Genomic DNA, 23,582 nt, shown 5'->3' on the forward strand with positions numbered 1-23,582 from the left:
GGGGCAGCAACACCACCAATCCGGCTTGGGAGGCGGTGATCAGTGCCAATGCCCTGTAAAAGAGGACAGCCACCCAGTGCCGCAAGAGTCACTCTTCTTATCTCCCTCAACTCACTCACAGACCCATCACACATCCAAAGGACCCTCACTCACTGCCAGTTCAAGGGACATCATCATTCACACTCTAACACACACCTTCTTGTCCTCATCCTGTCCATGGGAGAAATCACCACCCACACATACCAGGCATACTAATCATCTAGCCTGACAGGCATCCTGCTTACACTCTCTCCGCCTCTATACACGCAGGACAAGCTGGCACACAACAAGAGGGAGAGGTCACAGACTGGTGGAGGAATGCCTGAAATCAAGGTCCTCGTGGACTTTGAAAATCGAGTCATCCAGCTGGCCTGCGAGGAGCTGGACCGTTCCTGTGCTGACGGTGAGGTCAGCGCTGCACTACCAAGTGAGGATCCAGCAGTGCAACAGCCATCAGACAACCATGCCGTGAGTGATGTGTCCTATTTCATAGGCCACTGCCATGCACTAATTACGTCCCCTTGCTTTCGCAGGCACATCTGTCAAACAGCCGACAGAGTCCATGACCCAGGGCCTCCAAATAAGCTCGTTTGGAAGCTCAGAAGAGGAATCTGCTGAAACCCTGCCTGGAGACCCATCACAGGGCTTACCCACACCCTCCACCAGTGCAGAGACACACACTTCAGTGGGACCTCACTTTAGAGTAGCCTCAGGATCGCAATCTGATTCACAGCAGGCGGTGGCAGGGACTTTCCAGGTGTCCGGCACTCAGAGGACTGCTAGAGGCCAGAATGTTGCTGAGTCTGAGTCAGATGAGGAGCCTCTGGACTCGGTCATACCTCAGTTGCTGGAGCTGTAAAGGCAAGCTTGGGTACATTAGGAAGGAATGTCCGCTGCGCTTCTCAGGTTGCAAGGCATGACGGAGGAGTACATCCGCCTTCAGGCTGAGATGATAGCGCCAGCATGCCAATGCACCGAGGTCAACACTGGTAGGATGGCAGCCGCCATGGAGATCTTGGTCTAGGACATCACTCCTGCAATGCAGCGTGGGCTGAACTCCATCACCAACATCATAGTTGGCCTCCAACAGTGTGTATGCGAGAGGGGTGCGGGGCAGCTTGATCTCACTCCAGCTTCCGCATCTCCTCAAGGAGACACTCAGGGCCCTTGGGCACCCATAGGGAGATGAATCAGCAGGTGTACCCCAACCCCTGGGGCCAACCATCCAGGGAGTGTCCGGCCCATCCGAATCCCCTCTTCCTGTGACCTCAGCAGCTCCAACTCCACAATTCAAGGAGGGTGCCACTGGCACACAGCAGGACCCTGAAAGCAGGGCAAGGCCCTCCAGGCCTCACCCTTCCAGAGAGCGCTCACCAAGGTCATCACAGATAGGGCGTAGCAGTCAGCAGGCTGCCTCCAACTCCGCCGCGGATGTCCAGGGAGCATCAAGTCGTAACGACAGGGTTAGGAAGGTTAAGAAGATGTGGTTGCACAGCCTCGGTATGGGAGTTAATCACATGTATATAATGTTCAATATTGTAAATAAATTCCCAAGAATGTCTCTCTGCCTATGGCTCCTTGTTCTGATGAGCAGTGTTCTAGTCACTCAGATGTGAAACCTTTCTGCACAAAATAAAGGCAGGTGTCTCAGTCCAGGACCTCTTCCCTGTGCTCTCTGCAGCCTTCAGACCAAAGGATGATCCGGCCTCACACTCGCTGGGCATATTAGTGATGCCTGCACCTCGATGGTGCTTGTCATTTTTGCCAGAATGTCGTAGGCAGGCATCACAGAGTTCTGTCATTCTCTCTGTGTGCTCTTAGCACCTTTAAGGTGGGACTGGCCCCCATCTCTTCAGCATCTGCGACCAGTGATGCTGTGCTCCTGAAGGGGTCATGTGCTGAAGGCAGACAAGGGAACAGGTGCTATTAAAGTTTCACAGTATCGACATAATATCACAGTATCTTTACAGTGCAGAAGGAGACCATTCAGCCCATCGAGTCTGCACTGGCTCTCTGAAAGAGTATTCCACCTAGTTCCACTCCCCTGCCTTATCCCCTTGCACATTCTCTCTTTTCAGGTAACAATCCAATTCCCTTTAGAATACCTTGATCGAACCTACCTCCACCACCCTTTCAGGAAGTTTGTTCCAGACTCCAACCACCCTCTGGATGAAAAAAATCTTTCCTCACATCACATTTATTCCTTTTGCCAATTATTTTGAATCTGTGCCCTCTAGTTCTTGATGTTCTCTTGAGTGGGAACAGTTTCTCAATATTTACCCTGTCCATATCACTCAGGATCTTGGATACCTCTATCAAGTCTCCTCTCAGCCTTCTTTTCTCCAAGGAAAAGAGTCCCAACCTCTCCAGTCTATCCTCATAGCTACAGTTCTTTATCCCTGGAATCATCCTTATGAATCTCCTCTACTCTCTCCAATGCCTTCACATCCTTCTTCACATATGGCACCCAGAACTGGACACAGTACTCCAGATGAGGCCTAACTAGTGTCTTATACAAATTGAACATGACTTCCTTACTCTTGTACTCAATGCCCCTATTAATAAAGCCTAAGATACTATATGCTTTATTAACTCTCAGCATGCCCTGCCACCTTCAATGACCTATATGCTGAGGCCCCTCTGTTCCTGAACCCCCTTTAGAGACTTTCCCTGTATTTTATACTGTCTCACCATATTTTTCCTGCCAAAATGAATCACCTCACACTTCTCTGCATTGAACTTCATCTGCCGCTTGTCTGCCCAATCCACCAATGTGTCTATGTCCTTTTGAAGTTCAAGACTATCCCCAGGATTAGACAAAGTCAGCATGGGTTAATGAAATGGAAATCATGCTTAACTAATCTACTGGAGTTTTTTGAGGATGTAACTGGTAGAATAGATAAGGGAGAACCAGTGGATGTAGTGTATTTGGATTTTAAGAAGACTTTTGAGAAGGTCCCATGTAAGAGGCAAGTGGGCAAAATTAAAGCACATGGGATCGGGGGTAATATACTAGCATGGATTGAGAATTGGTTGACAGACCAGAAATAGAGAGTGGGAATAAATGGGTCTTTTTCCGGATGGCAGTCGGTGACTAGTGATGTACCGCAGGGATCAGTGCTTGGGCCCCAGCCATTCACGATGCTGAGGTCAAACTGACTGGTCTGTGGTTGCCAGCTTTATCCTTGCACCCCTTTTTTATAAGGGCATAATATTCACAATTCTTCAGCCCTCTGGTATCCACCCTGTGTCTAAGGAAGACTGAAGGATTATCACTAGTGCCTCTGCAATTTCCACTCTTACTTCCCTCAGTACCCTTGGATGCATCTCACCCAGTTCTGGTGTCTTATCTATTTTAAATAAAGATAGCTTTTCCAACACCTCCTTCCTCTCAATTATAAATTCTTCTAGTATACTAGTTACCTCCTCTCTCACTTCGGCCTGGGTAGGATCCTCTTCCTTTATAAAGACAGATGCAAAGTACTTGTTCAACACCTGCGCTATTTCTCCAGCCTCCACATGCAAGTCCCCTTTTTTATTTCTAATCGGCCCTACTCTTTCTTTTACCACCCTTTTATTATTTATATGCTTACAAAAGACCTTGGGATTCACTTTTATGTTGGCTGCCAGTCTCTTCATGCTCTCTCCTTGCTTTTCTTAGTAGTTTCTTTACTTTCCCTCTGGTACCCCTATATTCACCCTGATTCTCCACTGTATTTTGTACCTGACATCAGTCATACACGCACTTCTTCCTTTTCATCTTTACCTCTAACTCTCTCATCATCCAGGGTGCTCTGGATTTATTTGTCCTACATTTCCCCTTCAAGGGGACACATCTTGATATTGCCTGCAATACTTTCTCTTTGAAGGTGATCCATTGTTCAGCCACCATCTTTTCTGCCAACATTTGATTCCAATTCACTCGACTCAGATGCATTCTCGTTCCATTGAATTTGGCTTTCCCCCAATTAATTATCCCTGCTCTGAAATGTTTCCAGTCCTTTTCCATGATTAATCTAAACTTTATGATACAATGGTCACTGTTCCCTAGAGGCTCTCCCACTGGAATGACCCTGATCACAAAGCACAAGCGAGCTGCCCTTAGACAGACAGGAGTCAGACATTCTCTGAGGTTATGTGAAGATTTATGGAGTGTCCTCACTGCATGTTATCATCATCCTCTGGCAATCAAGCAACTATTAAACCTCCACTGTGTCTCCATTATAGGAGCATTATCACAGAGGGTACGTGCACTGCCACAAGCCATACTGGAGTCAAATGTACATAGATGCAATGTGATGATCTATGGTGTCTCCTCACTGCACGTTGTCATCATCCTCTACAAATCTAGCAGCTATGAGGGCCTCCCGAGCACGCCTGCCTTGCCTTGCCAGTGTGAGGGCCTCATCACCGTCACTGTCGCCTTTGAGGACCTCCTCATCCTCATCCCCATAAACGTCCTCCTCAGCGGAGGAGACCTCCAGCTTCCCCATCTCCACCTCAGCCAGGTCATCTCCCTGTTGCAGCACCAGGTTGTAAAGAGCACAGCAGGCAACAACAATGTGTGACACCCTTTGTGGACTGTATTGCAGGACTCCACCAGACCGATCCAGGCACCGGAAACATTTTCAGTATTCTGATGGTTTGTTGCGAGCTGCAGCATGAGCATCATTATACCTTTGTTCTGCTGCAGTCTGAGGCCACTGCATGGGTGTCATCAGCCACTTCCTCTGTGGGTAGCCCTTGTCCCTGAGGAGCCACCCCTGCAGCCTTTTTGGACCCTGGAAGACATCAGAGATCTGTGACCGACCGAAAATGTAAGAGTCATGGATACTCCCTGGAAAACATACACAGATCTACAGGATGTGTTTGTGGTGGTCGCAGACCAGCTGCACATTCAGTGAATGGAATCCCTTGCAGTTGACATAGTTAACCACTTGTTGAGTCGGAGATCTGAGCGCCACATGAGTGCAGTTGATCACACCCTGCACCTGTGGGAAACCTGAGATCTAGACAAATCCAATCGCTCTTGCATCTTGGCTTTCTTGGTCCCAGGCGAAATGCACAAAGTTGTGTGCCTTTGCAAAGATGCATCCATGACCTCATGGATTCATTTCTGGGTGGAGGCTTGTGATATCCCACTGAGGTCACCTGTGGAGCCCTGAGAGGAGCCACTGGGATAAAAATTGAGTGCTGCAGTCACTTTCACGACCACCGGCAGTGGACGCCCTCCATTTCCCGTGGCGCCAAATCCTGCAGTAACTGGCAGATGTACTTACCAGTTGCCTAGACATGCACAGTCTTCAGCGACACTGGTTGTCATCTCCAAGAATGAAAGGCAATGTCTATAGACCCTGGCTCCGGCTAGGCGCCGACCATCGATGGTTCGCTGTGGCTCTTCGGCGTAATATGTGGGAACCCCAGCCGCCCCTTATTCCTGAGGGTGCTGTTCCTCCCTCTGCGCAGCCAGGCACCTCCATTGCAGTCTTCTCTGTTGTCTCTGTCCTCTGTACATCATGAGGCATAAAGTTAGTTCACTAGGCTCCATGCTGTCCTCCTTCTGCAGGATGAAAGAGATAGATGTGCGGGTTAGCTTGGGTGTACTAAGAACCTGTCTTGGTTAAGTCTGAAGGCTCTTTAATGTATCCTGTAGAATACTAGCCACCACTTGGATGGCCAGAGGTTAGTGCGCTGCATGGCTGCCCGAAACCCCAACCACTTCCGCCACACTCAACCTGACCAATTGGCGCCAGCTTTGCCCATTGGACTGCATGCTGTGTTCTCACCTCAGGCACAAGCATTCTCCTAACCCGCATTGCAAGGCTGTAGTGTTAGCTTGAACCATGGGGGAGACTTGTCCAAATCTGAATGATGACATTTCAAGAGGCTACGGGCACCTCCACCAATGACTGCTCCATCACCAGCTTTAGCAAGGAGATTGTACAATGTGCCCAATCGTCCACCTGTTCTGCAGTCCACTAAATCACTCATTAATTTTCAGTCTGTGGCCGAGGGGTGAAAAGCTCCGGTGCATTTGGTGGCACTTTCTTGCCTCTGCGTTGCTTGAGTGGGCAGTTAAGCTAGAGGCCTGACTCCATGCATGTCAATGTGGCTGCATCTGAACTGTCTCAGCTGCAGAAGAATGGTCACTTTATACAAGGTTTCCCTAACGTGTGGCCGCTTCCCTCGCCTACGCTAGGCCCCCCCCCCCACCGAGTTCCCCTCAAAGTACAGTCCGCCAAGTGCACACCTTATATATGCGTCATACGAGCGGACGATCACAAACGGTTATCACGACGTCGTAAGACTGATTTCTGGCCTTCTCGCCATATTGTCCACTCACACCGCCAAGCAAGCCCGTTGCCAGCTGGCACGGAAAATTCTGCCCAAGATCTACAAGTTTAACTTGCTGAACAACATTACTTACCAGACACTTGAAGTGACCTGTGTTTTTAGTGTTAAGTTTGAATAATGGTGACTTGCTTCAATAGCCATTTATAAATATTAGTTTATCTCATTTAGCAGCTACCTTGCTTCTGGATCAGAAGACTATGGTTCTGGCCCCCAATCAGAATATGAATTCCTGCAGTCCAGGGCCTGCAGAATTGTAGCACATGCTGTCCTCCAAATGAAACATAAACCAAAGAGGGTATGAAAGATCCAACAGCAGTATTTGAAGAGGAACAGGGGGTGACCAAGATTCCTCCCTTAATCAATTACCATCAAGAAACTAATTTGTCACATTGCTATTTGTTAAACTTTACTGGCACAGGCCTTGCACTTTGAAACAATTCTTCAACTGGATTATTTTGAGATGTTTTAATAAAGGCTCCATATGCATGTAATTATTCTTAAAGAACAATTTGTAGAAGAATTGTTTTGAACACAGCAGTCAGCAGTTGTTTCTCTGAAGTTGCAGCTATTTATATGTCTTTAATGTCACATTCCATTTCTGTGACAGCACAATTTTAGATATGGCTTCCAGCTCCTTCACTTTGCACTTACTTGTTCTAATCTGAGATTAAAAATTGCACTCAAAAAAGTCAAAGCTTTGAACGTTTGAGTACTAAGACTAGAGACAAACATATACCAGTCATATTTTTAAATATTAATTTAGATTTTTTGCATGGTGTATTTAAAGTTTTAGAGCATAAATATAGGGCAAGCAATTCAGACTAGAGCACTGCTGGAGGTGACACTACAGGAGCCCCTCTGAGTGGAGAGTTGCAACGTCTCCTGCAACTCCCGAGCAGTACCCCATGCTGAGAAGGGCAATCGTGCAGGCATCCCCTGTGCAGCAGTGTCAGATCAAGGGACAATGGCCGGAATTTTCCAGTCCTCACCCAGGTGGGATCTTCAGGTCCCGCCTATGTGAACGGAGATTTCAATGGCTTGCCGGCCCCGCTGGGGGAAACCCACCGTGGGGTGGAGTGGGGTGGGGAGCTGGAAATTTTCGACCGTTGCCTCTTCATCAGTGCAGTGGTGTTGCTCTCTCTCCCCTCCTCCTGGGGCTGCTGTAGCTGGGCAGGCAGCAGTTCCTGGGTATCTGATAGCAGGAAATCAGAAATGGAAACGCTGGGGTGAGGAAAGAGGGGTGTAGGTTGGAAACGAAGGGATTCAATGGTCATACCATCTGTAGCCTGTGCATCAGACCAGATGGCAGGATGAGGATGAGTTAGAAGTTGAGATAAGGATAATAAGGTTGTAACATACCATCATCAGTGTTCTCAGTGACTCTGGATCCCAATTGCTGATTTGGCACTCTACTTACGAACTTGGGCCACAAAGGCCATTTAATTAATTTGCTTCCCCACTCACTAAAGAACATACACACAGCTGCAAGAGGCATGCAGTAGCATTACTTACAATGCAAGGCACCCAACATGCAGCCAAGGAAATTTAGGATATTTCCTACTATCGCAAAACCTCTCAAAGTACTGTGGTGTGCTTTTAGAGATGCTCCGGTAAGTTCCTGCATTTGGCAGTCTGTGTTGTTGCATTCTCACAGGGAGGGCAGACAATTTGGTTACTTATGCACACAAAGGCTGCAACAGGTATGGGGACTATTGTTGCAATAGCTCTTCATCTGCAACACACCAGGTAGCTGGAGCAGAGGTTGCAGAGAGGGCAAGCTCTGCATGGCGCGCTCTGCGTGGCGTACTCTGCCTGGTTTCATATGGATTCTAACACAAAAGCAAGATTCTGGGGATGCTGGAACTCTGAAATTAAAACAGAAAATGTTAGAAATAGTCAGCAGGTCTGGCAGCATCTGTGGAGAGAGAAACAGAGTTAATGTTTCAGTTCAACAATCTTTCATCACAACTAGGCAAAGTTAGGTTTTTGTAAGTGAAAGGACATAGGGTGGAAAAAGAACAAAAGAGGAAGGTCTGTGGAAGACAGAAGAGATTAAATAACAAAAGGAAATGAAACAAAAGATGTGCCTAGAGGAGGAGTGAAGGGCAGAATGATGAACAAAAGCAAGAATGAAACTAGAGCAAGACCAAAACATGCAATGATTAAAGAAAAAAATGGAAGCAGTGGTTATAATATGAAACACAATGTTGAGTCTGGAAGGCTTTAAAATGCCTAATTGAGAGATGAGGTGTTCCTCAAGTTTATGTTGAGCTTCATTGGAAGACTGCATTAGGCTGAGGACAGAGAGGTCAACATGAGAGCAAGTTGGTGAATTAAAATAACAGGCAACCAGAAGCTCGGATTCATGTGGACCGAACGGAAGAGTTCTGTAAAATGGTCCCCCAATTTATGCTAGGTCTCGCCATTGTAAAGAAGAATGCATTGTGAGCAGTACGTACTACGTACAGTTCATACATGCCCTTTTACCTTCTCTCTCCTCACTGTCTAAGGCCTCAAACCCTTCTTGCAGGTGAAACAACAATTTACGTGTACTCCCTTCAAATTAGTATACTATATTCACTGCTGAATAGCTGGAGATACAGCATGTGAAAACAGCAGGAGGTGGGTATGAGGCTGGCATCATTGGAATGCCTGTAAAGATGAGGTGGAGTCTGAATGTTAGGCCTGAGTCCTGAATGCTAGGGACTCCTGATGTGTAAATGATGAGGGTGCATTGAGCAACGTGAGATGTTGGTGGTGCAGTGGATAGGAGATGTCATGTGAAGATACATGAGGTCATGACACTTCTTGTGGCACGGCTACCAGATCCTCAGAGCCAGACTCTGGGCATTGACCTCCCCAATCACCTACTTTCATTCCCTACAGAGGGTGTTCCTTGAGGGGCTCTTTCACTACCCCCTGCAGAAACAGGGCCTCTCTCCTCATGACCACCTCCACTACTAAGGCCTCAGCATCACATTCATGACTTTGAAACCCTCTTTCTGCCCTGGTTTTTCATTTTCTTTATTTAGAATTGCAGCCTTGATATTTATTGGCAGCCGCTTGTGAATAAGTGCAGCTTCCCTTTAAGAAGGACCGACTGCCTTTAAGAAGAGCAGTCTGTCTGCGCCACGTGTTCTCTATGAAAGCTGTTTGGATCTCTGCTGTGCACTGGCAGCCAACAGTGCTGAAGAGGAGATGTTAACGCTCTCCAATCCCGCAACGACCACACAAGACTCAGGCTCCCTTTTAACCGGTTTTATTCAAGCATATGCAAGGGAGCTGCAATCATTCCTAAGAATGAAGGCCCAGCTCCCTGACTGATTACATTTCACTACTTTTGTACCTTTTCTTATCATAATACATTTGAGTACAGTTGAATACATCCAATTGGTAATCGACACACCGGGTCCATTATCTCTATCTTATTGAGTACATAAACATGTGATTTTGCTATCCAATTATTCTAAACTATATTATCTAATCAGGATTAAGGCATGTATACATGAATCTTGATTCTTGCAACTTAAGACTATTTGTGTTTCATCAAAACCCCTCTTTGTCCATTGCTCATCTTCCCATATCTAAGCTAAAACCATCTGCCCCTTCCCTATCTGAGAGAGGAGTACACTTAATCTAATTTATGTCATACTTTTGTCTCCAATCTGACTCTCAAGGTTGTGCAATGTTCATCTGGTAATCTTCAACTCTTAGTATGTTTAGCAGCCATGTCTGCCTGGAAATTTTGGGGGTTTTTCAGTAAATTCTTACTCTATTCTCTTTTAGTATTTTTAATTTCCCCCTAACAATCCACCCTTTTGGCCCTTGGCAAAGCCCAAGCTGGCCACACCTTAAGTGGAGAGTTCCTCTTCTAGACCTTCGGGCAGCCAGTCATCCAGACCACCAGAGGAATCCTAAACCACCTGGTTGTATAACCTAACCTTCCCTTCTCTTGTCTACTCCCTTGGAGTATGCATAGGTCGGGGAACTGATGCGCACCTTTGGTTTACTGTTGCCTGTGCCTGGAGAGTCCCTTTCCAGGTTTTATGTTGGTAGCAGCAGAGTCCGATAGCCCATAAGAGCATGATTCCTGTGACTATTGTCATACCCATTCTAACAATCTCCCACCAATTCATCAATCTTTTGGCCATAGCATAGGAAGTAGCTGATTGGGCTAACCTCCTGGCCGACTGGGGGGCTAATCCACTTGCACACGCTCCTTCGTGATTTGCTCTCTAGAAGCTTCTACATACGATTGAGCTATTCTTGTCGCTTCCTGCATGGCTAGGCATGCTGTTCTGACAGGAGTTTGATCGGTGAACAATGTGTCAACCCACCAGGGGCTAAATACTTATCCTGTGGTTCTGCCTGGCAAATAGAAGTCTTGTATAGTAAAAGGATTGGTCACCTGTAGGCAAAAACTTGAGTTGGTAGCACAAAGTAAGTCCCCGTAAAGGAACTCAGCCTCACTGGTCATGAAGCACCATTGAGTTGAGGACACCTGAATTGCCTTAAATGCTTCCTGAATTGGTAATGTGGTGAATGTGACTTTACTAGTATTTGTAAATACCCCTAGCGTTTATCATGAGCACACAATGTAATTTCTTGATTCTGTACAACACTCTCTCGTACTCATCAGTACCATGTCTTTTACATAGGATATATATCCACGTAGCCCTATGCGGAATACCATCCCCCCTTTATCTACTCATAGGGATTCAAACCTATTCAGGAATGCCCCTTTCGGGTGATGCTCCTGAGGGATGGCCATAATGAATTTTATGACTCTATCCTCTCCTCCACCTTGAGGTTGTATAACCACCAATTCCTGCCTATCCTTGTGCAAATTTATAAAGTTTAATTGGTATTCTGATTTGAACGTGTGTCCGGGAATTGTTCTGATCCTGATATCGTCAATGTCGGATTTTACCCCATCAAGTAGATCTCGCGCTAGCACATCGGATGCCCTCCCTGAGGCTTGTGATTCGGCTGTGTCTATAATCCCGTCTGCGGTCTGCCTAGGGATCTGTAGCAGACCTTTTCCTTGTAGCTCCACAGCTGTAGGGGAAAACCTGCACGCTATAGTGCAACCCTCGGGCAATCTCAGCGCCACCCAGGAGGCATAATCATTTTAAGCATAGATCTGACCTGAATTAAGTATGGAATTGGCACTCCCAAAGAGCCCTCCGATATCACCTAGTATACTTCTTTTTAACCTAGCCTGTGCTTTCACTCTAATTCCTGGAACGATTCAAAATTTATGGTCTTTGACTATCCTCTTCAGTTAGCTTCTAGCCCATTTTATGGAATTCTGGTGGCTGTGACAAGTGGTATGCAATACTGACAGTAGTCCTGAGATATTATATGTCACTTCCAGGGAGACCATACATCATGTAGCAATGGTTTTGACTTTCCTATCCTGACTATCCCATCCGGCAGGGGGACTTACTACATCTGGACATTGAGTGAGTCTTTGATGTCCACCCTTGGTCAAAGTAAAACATTGTATTTCACAACAATCATGCCTATCTATTCCATATTTACATGTTTCTTGACAATACTGTCTGTCAAGACCAGGTTCCCAAACAAAGGGAGGTAGGTCTGTCCATCTGGCGGTCACATTAATCTCTTGATATACCCAAATATCTGTTGGCGAAAAGCTGGTAAGGGATGCATGAATTTCACATCCCCCATACCACCAACCCATTCTAGTCATATTGTTATAAATCCCAGTTATTGTTACTCTGCCAGTCGTGTGTGCGCTTATGCTTAGCGAGATATTATTGGGTGAGTGTACCAACCCGCTGGGGCGTAGCCTCAAGAGTGCATTTGTCATTTTATCATTGCCCTTGCCCTCAGGTATGTACCACCACCCCGTGAAGTTCCCTTGTTGACATTCGGTGGGTATTAGCTGGACTGGCTGCCCTGGTGCTGTTAAGCGTAAATTACTCTTACAACCTTCTGTGCTGCCACGTGTGAGGTCCGGTTCCCAATTGTTCATCTGATATGTTCGTTTGGTGGCTTGATCTGTGATCCAGGTGTTGGGCTTCTTTATCCATTCCCCAATCCCTCCTCGGGGAAGTAGTACATATTGTCCCAGGCGGAGGCAGATGTCATAGTTGATTTAACAGTCGGTGCCTCCCATGCCAGTACTGACACACTTGTAGCCAGGATCATGGACCTGTGGAAACATTAACATTGGCTCCCGTTGTCCGGGTTACCATTACTTTCTTCATATACTTTTAACTGAGTATAATGTTTCCATTTGCTCCCCGTTTTCATATCCACGAGTGCGCATGTATCTCCTGTCATAATTACCTCATATGGTCCTTGCCATCTGGGTGCGAACCCAGTTTGTTTGGGGTTCTTCTTGACCATTACCCTGGTTCCCACCTGAGGAGTCTGCTGTAGCTCTTCAAGCTTATCTGCTTCTTTGTCCCTAATCATTTGTCTGTCCCTAACTTCCTTTCTCTACTCATGTAATTGCTTACTTAATTCCCTTATATAGTCCGTATTTTTCCTTTCAGTGGCCCTACAGCTCCTCCTCCTACTATAATGCCTTCAGGTAATTGCATGTCCCTTCCTGTCATCAATTCAATGGAACCTGGTAATCCTATTTGGTGTAGCCCTAAGGCGCATCAGAATGCTGGGCCCAGCTGTTCCCTGTCTCCTGAATTGCTTTGGCTATAGATGTTTTTAGAGTTCGATTTGTTCTTTCCACCATTCCTGAGCTCTGCTACTTGCACTGATTTGTCTCCTGATAAACATCCTTGTGCTCTCACCTCTCCTCCCTCCTCCACTACAGCCCATCCTATACGTGGATTCCCATTTACTATTCTTTGGGATCCACCTACATAGAGAGTGATGTCTGCCTCCCTCAAAGGCTCTTCTGTTACCCTATCTACTTGCACATCGCCACCTTGTATATCACATGCATGTTCCTTTCCTTTGATATTCATAAATCCTGCGGGGTTATTTCCATCGTCCCTTACTATGGTTATCCTACCATTCTTGGGAGTAACAAACTTTTCCACTGCGTTCTCTAAGCATCTGATACAGTTTTAAGTCTTCCAGTGTTTAATATCTGAACCAGAGTGTGCACTGTATGCAATACTATCTCCCCCAGCATCGTTATGGGTTCACTGACTTTTACTGCCCAGGCAACACAATCGAGTGCCTGAACACACCTGGTCAATCCTGCAACCACTGGAGACTGTTTGTTAGAATAATATGTCATGGGACGTTTGCGATCTCCGTGTTGCGTCACTACTGCCGTATTATAGCCTGTGTTGTTATAGTAAACATGAAAAGGGCGGGTCGGGTCTGGGAGCCCCAAAGCTGATGTTGTAGCGAGCCGCTGCTTAATCTCAGCAAACGCTCCCTCACACTCCGGGGTCCAATCAAGGTCTTGTATGCATTCCTTAGATTGTCACCCTCCCTTGATTAAATCTTGTATCAGTCTTACTTTTTGTAGCTTCAGGCCTATTACTATTGTCAGTAATACATCTATTTAGTCCTTTCTCAGCTTTTCCTTTACTTGTATCCATCTTGTGGTTAATTGTTGTTAAGTATTATTTCTCCTTACGCTTCAATTGCCTCAACTACAGATTCCGAATAGTTTTACCTCTAAGGATTTTTTTCCTGACCACGATCATCCTAAAATTCCCTCGAAGTCAGTTTCTCTATTGTTTTGATAATTTTAAATGTTTCCTTAGTCTTTAGGCTATATTAACTATCCCATGTCAAAGGGGATCTCTGCCTCTAGATCTTTGCTTATCTCCCCCTGTGCAGTTCTAATATCTCAGTTGATGGCCAGATTATCAAATTCAGTTCCCTTAAAACAGTTTGTATATGGTGTCCTCTTTCCCTAATTCTTTCAACTACCCTTAATCCTTTCCTCATACCATTTTACACATGCAATAGCAACGAACCTATCTTCTTCAGGTTATCTGGAGAGAATTTACAGTCCAATAAAGTATTCTGATAACAGTTTTAAAACAGAAATCAGGCATTGACAAGTTTTGCATCCTTATCTTCTTCTCAAACAACATTTTATTGTCTCAAAAGTAACCCACTAAACTGTGTCTGACCCCTTTTTTTTTAGAATTATTCCAGATCCATTAAATCGGCCAAAAATCGGATTTCTATCAAACTTTGTCAAGGTCTTGAGCTTAACTTTATATTTTGTGAACAGACTGACAATTACAAAAAGCTTGCAGCATTTGATTTAGTATCAATTGTTGTTAAATCTTTTAAAATAAAAATTACCTTTTGAGAATTTTATCGGGAACCAAATTGCAATTTTTAAAACTTTGTAAGAACTTTAATTTACACTATCAAAATTAAAACTCTTTCTCATATGTATTGATTTGTATCCAGATTAGAAGTCCCATATGTTTATCAACACATCCTTTATCTTTGGAAAGCATCCTCGTTATTCAAAAGTAACCTGTTAAATTACACTGCACTTTTCATTTTAAGATTGTCCCAAGTTCAAATTACAATGCTGTTGGAATGCAGATTTCCTTTCATATTTAATTCATCTCTTCAAAAGAGATTGGAACCACCTAGACCGTGTGTTTAAGTCTTTTGGTTTTCCTAGAATCTTTTTGAATTTCAGGTAATTTTTTTTTTCCCCTCAGAATTTTAGAATACCAGCTCATATGTATCAATCCCATTCAGCTTGGAAGCTGGTGATGAGAGTTATTCCCTATTAGTCTGCAAGGGGGTGGTACAAGGGTTGGTTCATCTCAAACAAAGACAAACCCTGTTTTATCTTTACAATACCTTCAAATTGTGATTTTTGCCAGAAATCTCAACCCAAACCTTATACTCAAAACTTTGAAATGTTTGAATATACTTTTCCTTTAATCTAATATGGGGCTTTCAACTCTAAAGTGCTGAACTACACACAAGAATTAGACAATTTAGGGAAGAAAACACATTAAAGCTCACATACAAATGCTTCCCTGCACACAAACAAACACATATATAAAGGTATGTATTTATATTCCTATGATATTGAACTTAACTCTAAACGAAACTTCAAGTAGCAGTGGACAAATAAAGGGATCTTGAGACTCCACCTATAAGAACAACCAAACTGGCTGAGGCTTACATTTCCTCTGCTCCTGCCTGTCACTGCCTACTAACCCCCCGAGGGGTACCCCCTTTCTCTCTCACTTTTCAGCACAAACAGTTCTTGTAACTTAGATCAATTCATTTCTTTTAAGTTACAGAAATTCAGTAGGGAACCTTTCGGGTCCCCTGCCGCTGCAACCAGAGCAACTCGACCGAGATATTTCTGTATTAGTTTAGTTTGTTGCAGATACAGACTCAAAATGAGTACTGTAGCTTTGTTGGTTTTATCATTAATCTGAGCTTTCCACCACCCCTTAGAGCGTGACAGCAGATTGCCCGGCTGCCAACCCTGTTGCTTCATTCTGCTGATCAGCTTTTTATGCTTCCTGGCGAGGTGAAGGGACATGGTTCCTTCACCTCCCCATTCTGCAATGAACTTGAGTTCGATTTTCTCAGTCATACTCACATTCACATATTAAACAGGGACCCACAGTTCCTTCGAGATCTGAGTCTCCCAAGGCTCAATCACCCCAACCGTCCACCTGAGTCTCCCTGGCCGAAATGTTCGGATTCGCCCTATTAGACCTCTGTTATAGTCTGACACGAACAACCTGAGAGTATCTTTCAAATGAAAATACTCACCAAATCATTGTTCTGCTTCACAGAGGTGCAGGCGCATCCTGACGACTACACCAGTGAAGAGGAGATGTTACACTCTCCAATCCAGCAACGACCACACAAGACTCAGGCTCCCTTTTAACCAGTTTTATTCAAGCATTTGCAAAGGAGCCACAATCATTCCTAAGAATGAAGACCCAGCTTCCTGACTGATTACATTTCACTACTTTTGTACCTTTTCTTATCATAATACATTTGAGTACAGTTGAATACATCCAATTGGTAATCGACACACCGGGTCCATTATCTCTATCTTATTGAGTACATAAACATGTGATTTTGCTATCCAATTATTCTAAAACATGTATACATAACTATATTATCCAATCAGGATTAAGGCATGTATACATGAATCTTGATTCTTGCAACTTAGGACTGTTTATGTTTCATCAGCAATTGTCCATTGTTCATCGTCCCATATCTAAGCTAAAACCATCTGCCCCTTCCCTATCTGAGAGAGGAGTCCACTTAATCTAATTTATGTCTTACTTTTGTCTCCAGTATGACTCTCAAGGCTGTGCATTGTTCATCCGGTAATCTTCAACTCTTAATATGTCTGCCTGGAGAGGTTAGGGGTTTTTCAGTAAATTCTTACTCTATTCTCTTTTAGTATTTTTAATTTCCCCCTAACAAGTGCGAACCCTGCTCCGACCTGTTTGTGAGCTACCTATCTCCAGGCAGGTGGTGAATCATGATACCCAACGTCCCATCCATAATGTGCACATGAGGCCACTTCTGATCTGACGGTCCTCTGAAATTAAGTATAATATCATAGTAATCAAATTCTAATTATGTCAATAAGTTTTTTCACAGCAAAAATTTTTACTGCATTCACAGCAAAAATAAGTTATTAATTGTGTTGAGACTCTGCAGCAGCAGAATGACAGTAGCCAGATTACTGAAGAGTATGGTTCTACTCCTTTCAGTTCAGTGAAGTTACACCTTATTGGTTTCTGTACAAGTTATTTATGGAAGTCTGCCCTTCAAACTAGCATACAAACTGTTGCAGTGCATATACAATTTGCCAATTTGTAGTTCTTCTGTTATGTAATTAATGTCTAATTATATCCATCAAAATGGCTCAGGATAGATTGAAAGTCCTTTGTGATTTGAATATCATCTAACTTTTTCATCGCCAGTTATGTATATACTTTAAGTAATTTTTAAAAATACATTCCACACAGCATGATCTTTCCTGATATGAATATAACTTTTTCCCCCTTTACAGCTTACATTCCGACTCCAATCTACTTCGGGGCTGTGATTGACACAACCTGCATGCTTTGGCAACAGGAATGTGGTGTAATTGGCTCCTGCTGGGAATATGATGTCACATCATTCAGATTTGTCTACTTTGGACTGGCAGCAGGCCTCAAGTTTGTCGGTTTTATTTTTATCTTCGTAGCCTGGTACTCAATTAAACATAAAGAAGACCACTTGCAGAGGTGGAGACGTAGAGCCTCACCCATAAGCACTGTCAGTGAGCTGATCAGTAACCCAGGGACCCAGCACAACTATGCACAGACTCAATCATGTCCTACCTTTCAAACAAGGGCTGAAGACAGTGAATATGTAACGCAGTCCGGACCAGTCCAGCATGTAGCGCAGACATTAACTGGGACACTCCAGGAGGCAGTAAAATTCATAGCTAAGAATACACTGGACGAGATGGCAGTTGATCTTTAGGTGAATTCATGTATATGCCGCCTTAGGCATTTAGTTGTCAAACATAAATACTGATGGCTGATTTGAAGTTTAGTTCTTTGACAAGCGCCCTTTGGGAAGTTTCTCCAGGTAAACCACAGAACCTGTGCCTTTTCAATTTAAAAAAGTGAGCTACACAGACCAACAGAAACAGATATACCAACCACAGCAAGCTGGAGGGCCAGATACCTCAACGAAAGTAGAAATCTCAGATACCTGGTATCATTTTTAATCTTATGGAGTGACCATTTGCACTCATGCTCTGAGTAAATTTTAAGTTGGTGTTTGGAGGAATAAGAAACAGAGATAATTGGTGAACAAGCAGAGACATGAAAATAGAATCAATGTAAGTGAGACATTTTATTTTGACAAGCTCCCATATCATTTTTAATTAAATGCTATTCTTATCTGTTCTAGGTGATGTGTTAGAAATCTCTGCTTGTTCAAGCTGCGAGCTGTTACAAGATCCGTGGAGGGTAGATTTCTAACTTGGTGCTGAGGCCTAAAACTGCCATTAAGATGAGCAGCCCATGTTAGAACCTGCCTGCCTGTCAGCTCCATGGTGTTGCTATAAGGTGTAGCCTGTGTCATGCCAGATGGCATGAAAATCAACTCCAATGTTACTCGGGCCGAATAGATTATGTGCAAGTAGCCATTTTCTAATGCAATTACTTAAAATCTTGAGAAACATTTTACGAGACATTAAATTATGACATCTTGTAAAAGTAAAACAAAAAAATGCTGGAAATTGAAAAAAAAATCAGATTTTGACAGCCTTGCTCTGTATTTGCAATATTTTCTGTTTTTATTTCCAATACCTGTAACATTGCCTTGTGCCTTTGCAGGGTGGGCAGGAATCTTAAATTCCAGATCTTTCCAATGCCCACTTTTGGTAGCCCAGTAGAAGATGGCATAATGATGCAGTTCTGAGGAGCAACAACCATACTCACAATAGGGCATCAAACATGTAAACTCCAAGACTAAGCATTAGTTCGGCAACACTCAGTACTGCCATGGCCACCCAGTGCTCAAAATATTCAGAAAAGGTTTGGACAAAAACCTGTGGACACTGTAGATAAGAAAAAAATCCATAAACACTGCAAACAAGAAATAAAAACGAGGGACGTTGTAAATAGATAGCAAATTTGCCAGCATCGGTTAAGAGAAAGAAAAATGAACTTTTCAGGTGTGAGCTTTCATTGATTCTGAAACAATAGCTTGTCTTCCTCCTTCAGGTCCCGACTACTTGTTGTGCATTTTGAGCATCTTTCTGTATTTTATGTAAGGGGATATTGTGTTATCAACGGGATACCAGCTGGTTACTTCACGTGGAACAAAATGAAGCATGCTTACTGTAAAATTAAATGAAAATAGGTACAGACTGTTATGCTGTAGCTAATGCACTCTGTTTTACCCATGTGTGCAATCCGTCTCATTGATGCCAGCCTAACACTGAGACTTGAGTTAGGTACGAATAGAAACCCTGGAGCAAAATTTCCTTGGCTGTTCCAGTAGATTTCTGCTGTAAGTCTGACGGATCTGCTTGGAAAATACAGCAGGCCCAGTCATCCTTGAAAAGGAGGGAGCTTCCCCTTGTGTCTAACAAGGCAGCTGTGTCAGATATACTGGGGCCCTGATATTTACTCAGAGACAGGAAGAGAGCATGTTGGAAGTTGTGAAATTTTGGATGGGAATCCACAGAGAGCTTGTTGCCTGCACATCCTGCCATATTTAAACAGGAGGATGTCATTTTAAACGTTTCAACAGTTTTCCCAGCCAAGAGGCAGGCTGCTTGTCAGATAAAAATAACTAGGGAGGCAAATGTCAGTTAAGACTTGACATTCCTAGGATGGGACTGTTGAATCGAATTGGACATGGTTGGGGAGATACGGATATTGTAGGAGAGGGGAAGGTGGGGAGTGAATCGGACATCATAGGTGGGTCCGAGTCCTGCTGCTTCTCTTGACTTAGGAGCAATGCACTAAAGCCACATACCTCACAGATCTGACCATTTTTGCATCTTTTTACCTGCTGGGAATTCTGACCTCCAAGTTAAAAATAAGAACCGAGTTAAAATGGAGGTACACAGCCTCCTGAAAAGATTTGGTGACTGACCTGCCTCCTGGGACCCAATTGCTTACTTACCTCTTGTGTTCACCCATTTCTGTTAAAACTGGAAGTGGGTGGGATGGGGTTGGATTCTAGAATTCTAAATTTTTTACCTTCCCTCCTGTTCCCATTCTTGGGGATTAAAACTCCTCCCACACATCTCTAGTTTTAGCATTAAAATGGTGGCAATTTCCAGAAGGCCAGAATTGGAGGCACAAGCCATGGACAGAGCTTGGACAGCCAAAGGTAGAGAGAGCTTAAAAGTTTGAGGACAGACCTCCTTACACAGGGTGCCCAGGGGCAATGCTTGAGATCTCCGGCCTTAATACTGGCCAGGCACTGGAGTTCCCAGCCATTGCTGCAGGTCAAAGTTGCTCGCTAACATATTCTAACGTAACACCAGCTAACTCTGTACAAATCCAATTTCCTCCCATGAAACCTGAATTCTCTGTGGTGGTGGGGTTAGGGTGTTAAAGGTCACTGGGGACACAATGCCCGGATGACTGCTTTGCATTTTCACAGCCCATGGGGTGAAAATTGCTTTAGGCTTATTTTCTCATCTGGACTGAGTGGCCCACTGGGTGTTCCCCAACAGAGAGGCCTTGAGCTCACTCGCGTTATTTGGGTGAGCTGCCGATATTTGTTGCACCTCCACAAGCAGCTCACCCATTTCTAAAAGATGAATTTCAGGCCACTGGCCCAAAGGTTAGTCCCAGGATGGAGTGTTGGAGTGACAAAGGAGTAAGGGGTGGGGGGGGGGGGAGAGTGGGAATGCCAACTGGGATACTGTGGAGTGAGGCAGGCAGCCTTGCTGCTCTTGGCTCCACAAGAAATTCTTTTAAATTTTGATTTTCAAAACACACCATTTGTCAGCAGCAGCTGAAGAATCCAGAGAGCAGCAAGTCCAACTCCTGCTCTGCTCTGCAATGTCCAGTTTCCCACAAGAAGCCTAAAACAGATGTCGGGACCCCTATTTACACAATGAAAATGGTTCAACTCAATATCAGGTCAGACCTTAGTTCCTGAAATTGGCCACTGTTGTGCTTGTTTTACTTTTGTAAAAAAAGCTGCAGCAACATTCATTTCCTTTGGATGGCCACACAGGCGATATCAGTGATGAACTGTCCACAATATTTTCACTGTGATTATTAAAAGGGTTGAAGTATTAATTCATCTAAATTAAATGGGATTTTTTGGTTTTGTAAAAGCATTTGCTGATTTTTAAAAATTAGTTTGCGAAATGCACCAATGCATTTTAATACAATTCATGTAGTAGCATTATGTGTTTGTAAACAAAGGAAAAAAATTGCCACGAATTATGTCATGAAGTCATATTTCTTTAAACACAAAAATGTGAGATCAGAATTTTATTAACTAATATATATTTTAATAAGATATCAAATGGGTAATCACTAGATCTAAAAATGACCATTGGTTATTTAATAGATGAACACTTAGCATGAGCAAATTCCATCCCTTTGCCCACTATCTTAACACAGCTGTTAATATGTTTATCTTAAATTATTTAACATCTCTAACAGAAGAATGCCTTAAGAGCATGTTAAGCATTCATCAGCTAATATTTCTTTGCAATTTCTAGGCTTAGATCAGGTTCAACTTTGGTTTTAGTCAGTTATTACTGAGAGAGTTACATATCCAAGGCAACTATCAAAAGTGTGCACAGCAATATATATTACCATTGTATTAAAAGCATTTGCCAAGATGAAATGTATTGATTTTCATAAATGAGATTGAAAGCAAAGTTCAAAGTCTACAAGAACTAGTGTACAAGTTGCTTTTGGTCTCTTTGCAACTATTTCATTTAAGGCACTCAAAGTACTATCCACTGCTAAGTATATATAACCACTATGTTGGGGTTTGTTACTTAGCAACAGTGTCTTGATCATTTTTAACTTGATTACAGAGCAAATAGAATAGGATTTAATAAAAACTCGTTATTGCACTTAATAGCAGAAAAAAAATTGGATTGGAACGTGTAATATATTTCCAAAGTTTTTTTTTATGATTGCAACACACTTTTTTGTTATAAAAACATAACTGGTGCAGGAAAACTTCGAAATACTTGAATATTGAAGCGCAATATTGCATGCGTGTTTACTACTGTTCATCTGCATGCACTTTTTAAGTTTCCCAGACGGGAAGCTGCCTGGACAGTTCTCATGCAGTATTACACAGATTGTAATTTATCCAAAACAAATTATCTCAAATTATTTAACATAACCTGTAGAACAATATTTAAATTGTGTACTGTCACATTAGTATGGTTTCTAAAGGTAAGATGTTTTTCACATTTCTACACTTTAGATCTCATAGATAGGTACTGTAGAAGTTAGTTGGATGTAGTTTAGGGAGTCCTATAGCAGATAATTCAGTTGAAACTGTATAGTCAAAGACAGCTGGTGAACTCAAAATGTATTTAATGATTGCCGAGACTATTAATTGGAGCAACTCTTATACTCGCAACTCGTCTTAAAGTACCGATGACCCTCCTATTGTTAGTATTTTTTTAAAAAATTAACTTGCCCACCTTTTATTACTCCTCTCTGACCTCAATTCTACAAAGTCCCATTTGCCTCTCTTTCTTTTCTTGTTATGTTCCAACATTTCAATGATCTAAATCTGGCCCATTCCTTTGAGTTCAAAAATATTTTTAATAAGAATATAATAAATTGAATATGAGGTAGAGGTACATGTGTATGTCTTTTGAGCCATAGCACATCCTGTCACTCAGGGCAATGTACTCACGGGCATACATTTGACATTACATCCTCTCCAGACAGCATATTCTGTATGCCATGTTGAACAGCAGCTCTTTTGTATAAATACCGTTGTTCAAGGACAAAGAAATAGATGAACAAAAAAAACGATGATATAATTATGTGTAATAGAAAATCTTAATGCTGCTGTGTTTTTACTCTGTGGAGAGTGAAATGTCACTGATCTCAAATTCTCAAATTGATTTGATCATTAGTATGTATTTATCCAGGTTGAATAAGAGATGGTTTACAGTATGATAAATTCCTGAATATAGTGCAACTCCACTTTTGTGGCCAGGTTCTAAAATGAAAGACTGGGCAGTTGGCACTGGGGAAAAGTGGCTGCTGAAAGCAAGTGATTATTAATACAAGTTATACTGTATTTTAAATAGCTCACTTAAATTTAATTAAGATCGCTTTGTGGTTGTGATTTTTAGGAAAGTGGGGTGAGAGTAAGAAAGATATCTTAGCATACTTTATTGAGAGCACTCCTTGGCCTAACGCCATAGTCTGCAATATCTGCCTAGGATTAACTGTGCCAGGATTCCATAGTATCTTGTTCCACAATTATCTTGTTTTCTTAGCTACCTACTTGTTTTGCCAATTTTGCTTTGCCAATGTCATATCGGCCCTGCTATCCAAAAGATGGTGATTCCTTGCTGAGATTTAACGGGTGGCTTGTTCCTCTCAGGTACCTCACCCAATTATTCATGTATGTGTACTGACAGTGAATGTTGGCAGATTACTCAACTAGTAGAGCTCCAGAGGCGAGCTCAATCCATTCAGACTTACCATTTCCAGCAGGGGTCACTGGATAGCAGCCAGGACCTGGGACATGGC

At 43.3% G+C, this 23,582-nt stretch overlaps 1 protein-coding gene across 1 annotated transcript in view; it reads left to right on the forward strand.

Annotated features, from left to right (window-relative positions):
• LOC121279408 (solute carrier organic anion transporter family member 5A1) overlaps positions 1–17,966 on the forward strand; it is a 269,590-nt gene extending 251,624 nt beyond the window's left edge. The window contains exon 9 of the mRNA XM_041190629.1: positions 17,381–17,966. Coding sequence (XP_041046563.1) covers positions 17,381–17,838 — 458 coding nt within the window. The 3' untranslated portion in view covers positions 17,839–17,966. The remainder of the gene's footprint in view (positions 1–17,380) is intronic.
• The last annotated feature ends 5,616 nt before the right edge of the window (positions 17,967–23,582 follow it).

This window comes from Carcharodon carcharias, chromosome 6, assembly GCF_017639515.1.
Source record: "Carcharodon carcharias isolate sCarCar2 chromosome 6, sCarCar2.pri, whole genome shotgun sequence".
Classification (NCBI taxonomy): Eukaryota; Metazoa; Chordata; class Chondrichthyes; order Lamniformes; family Lamnidae; genus Carcharodon; species Carcharodon carcharias.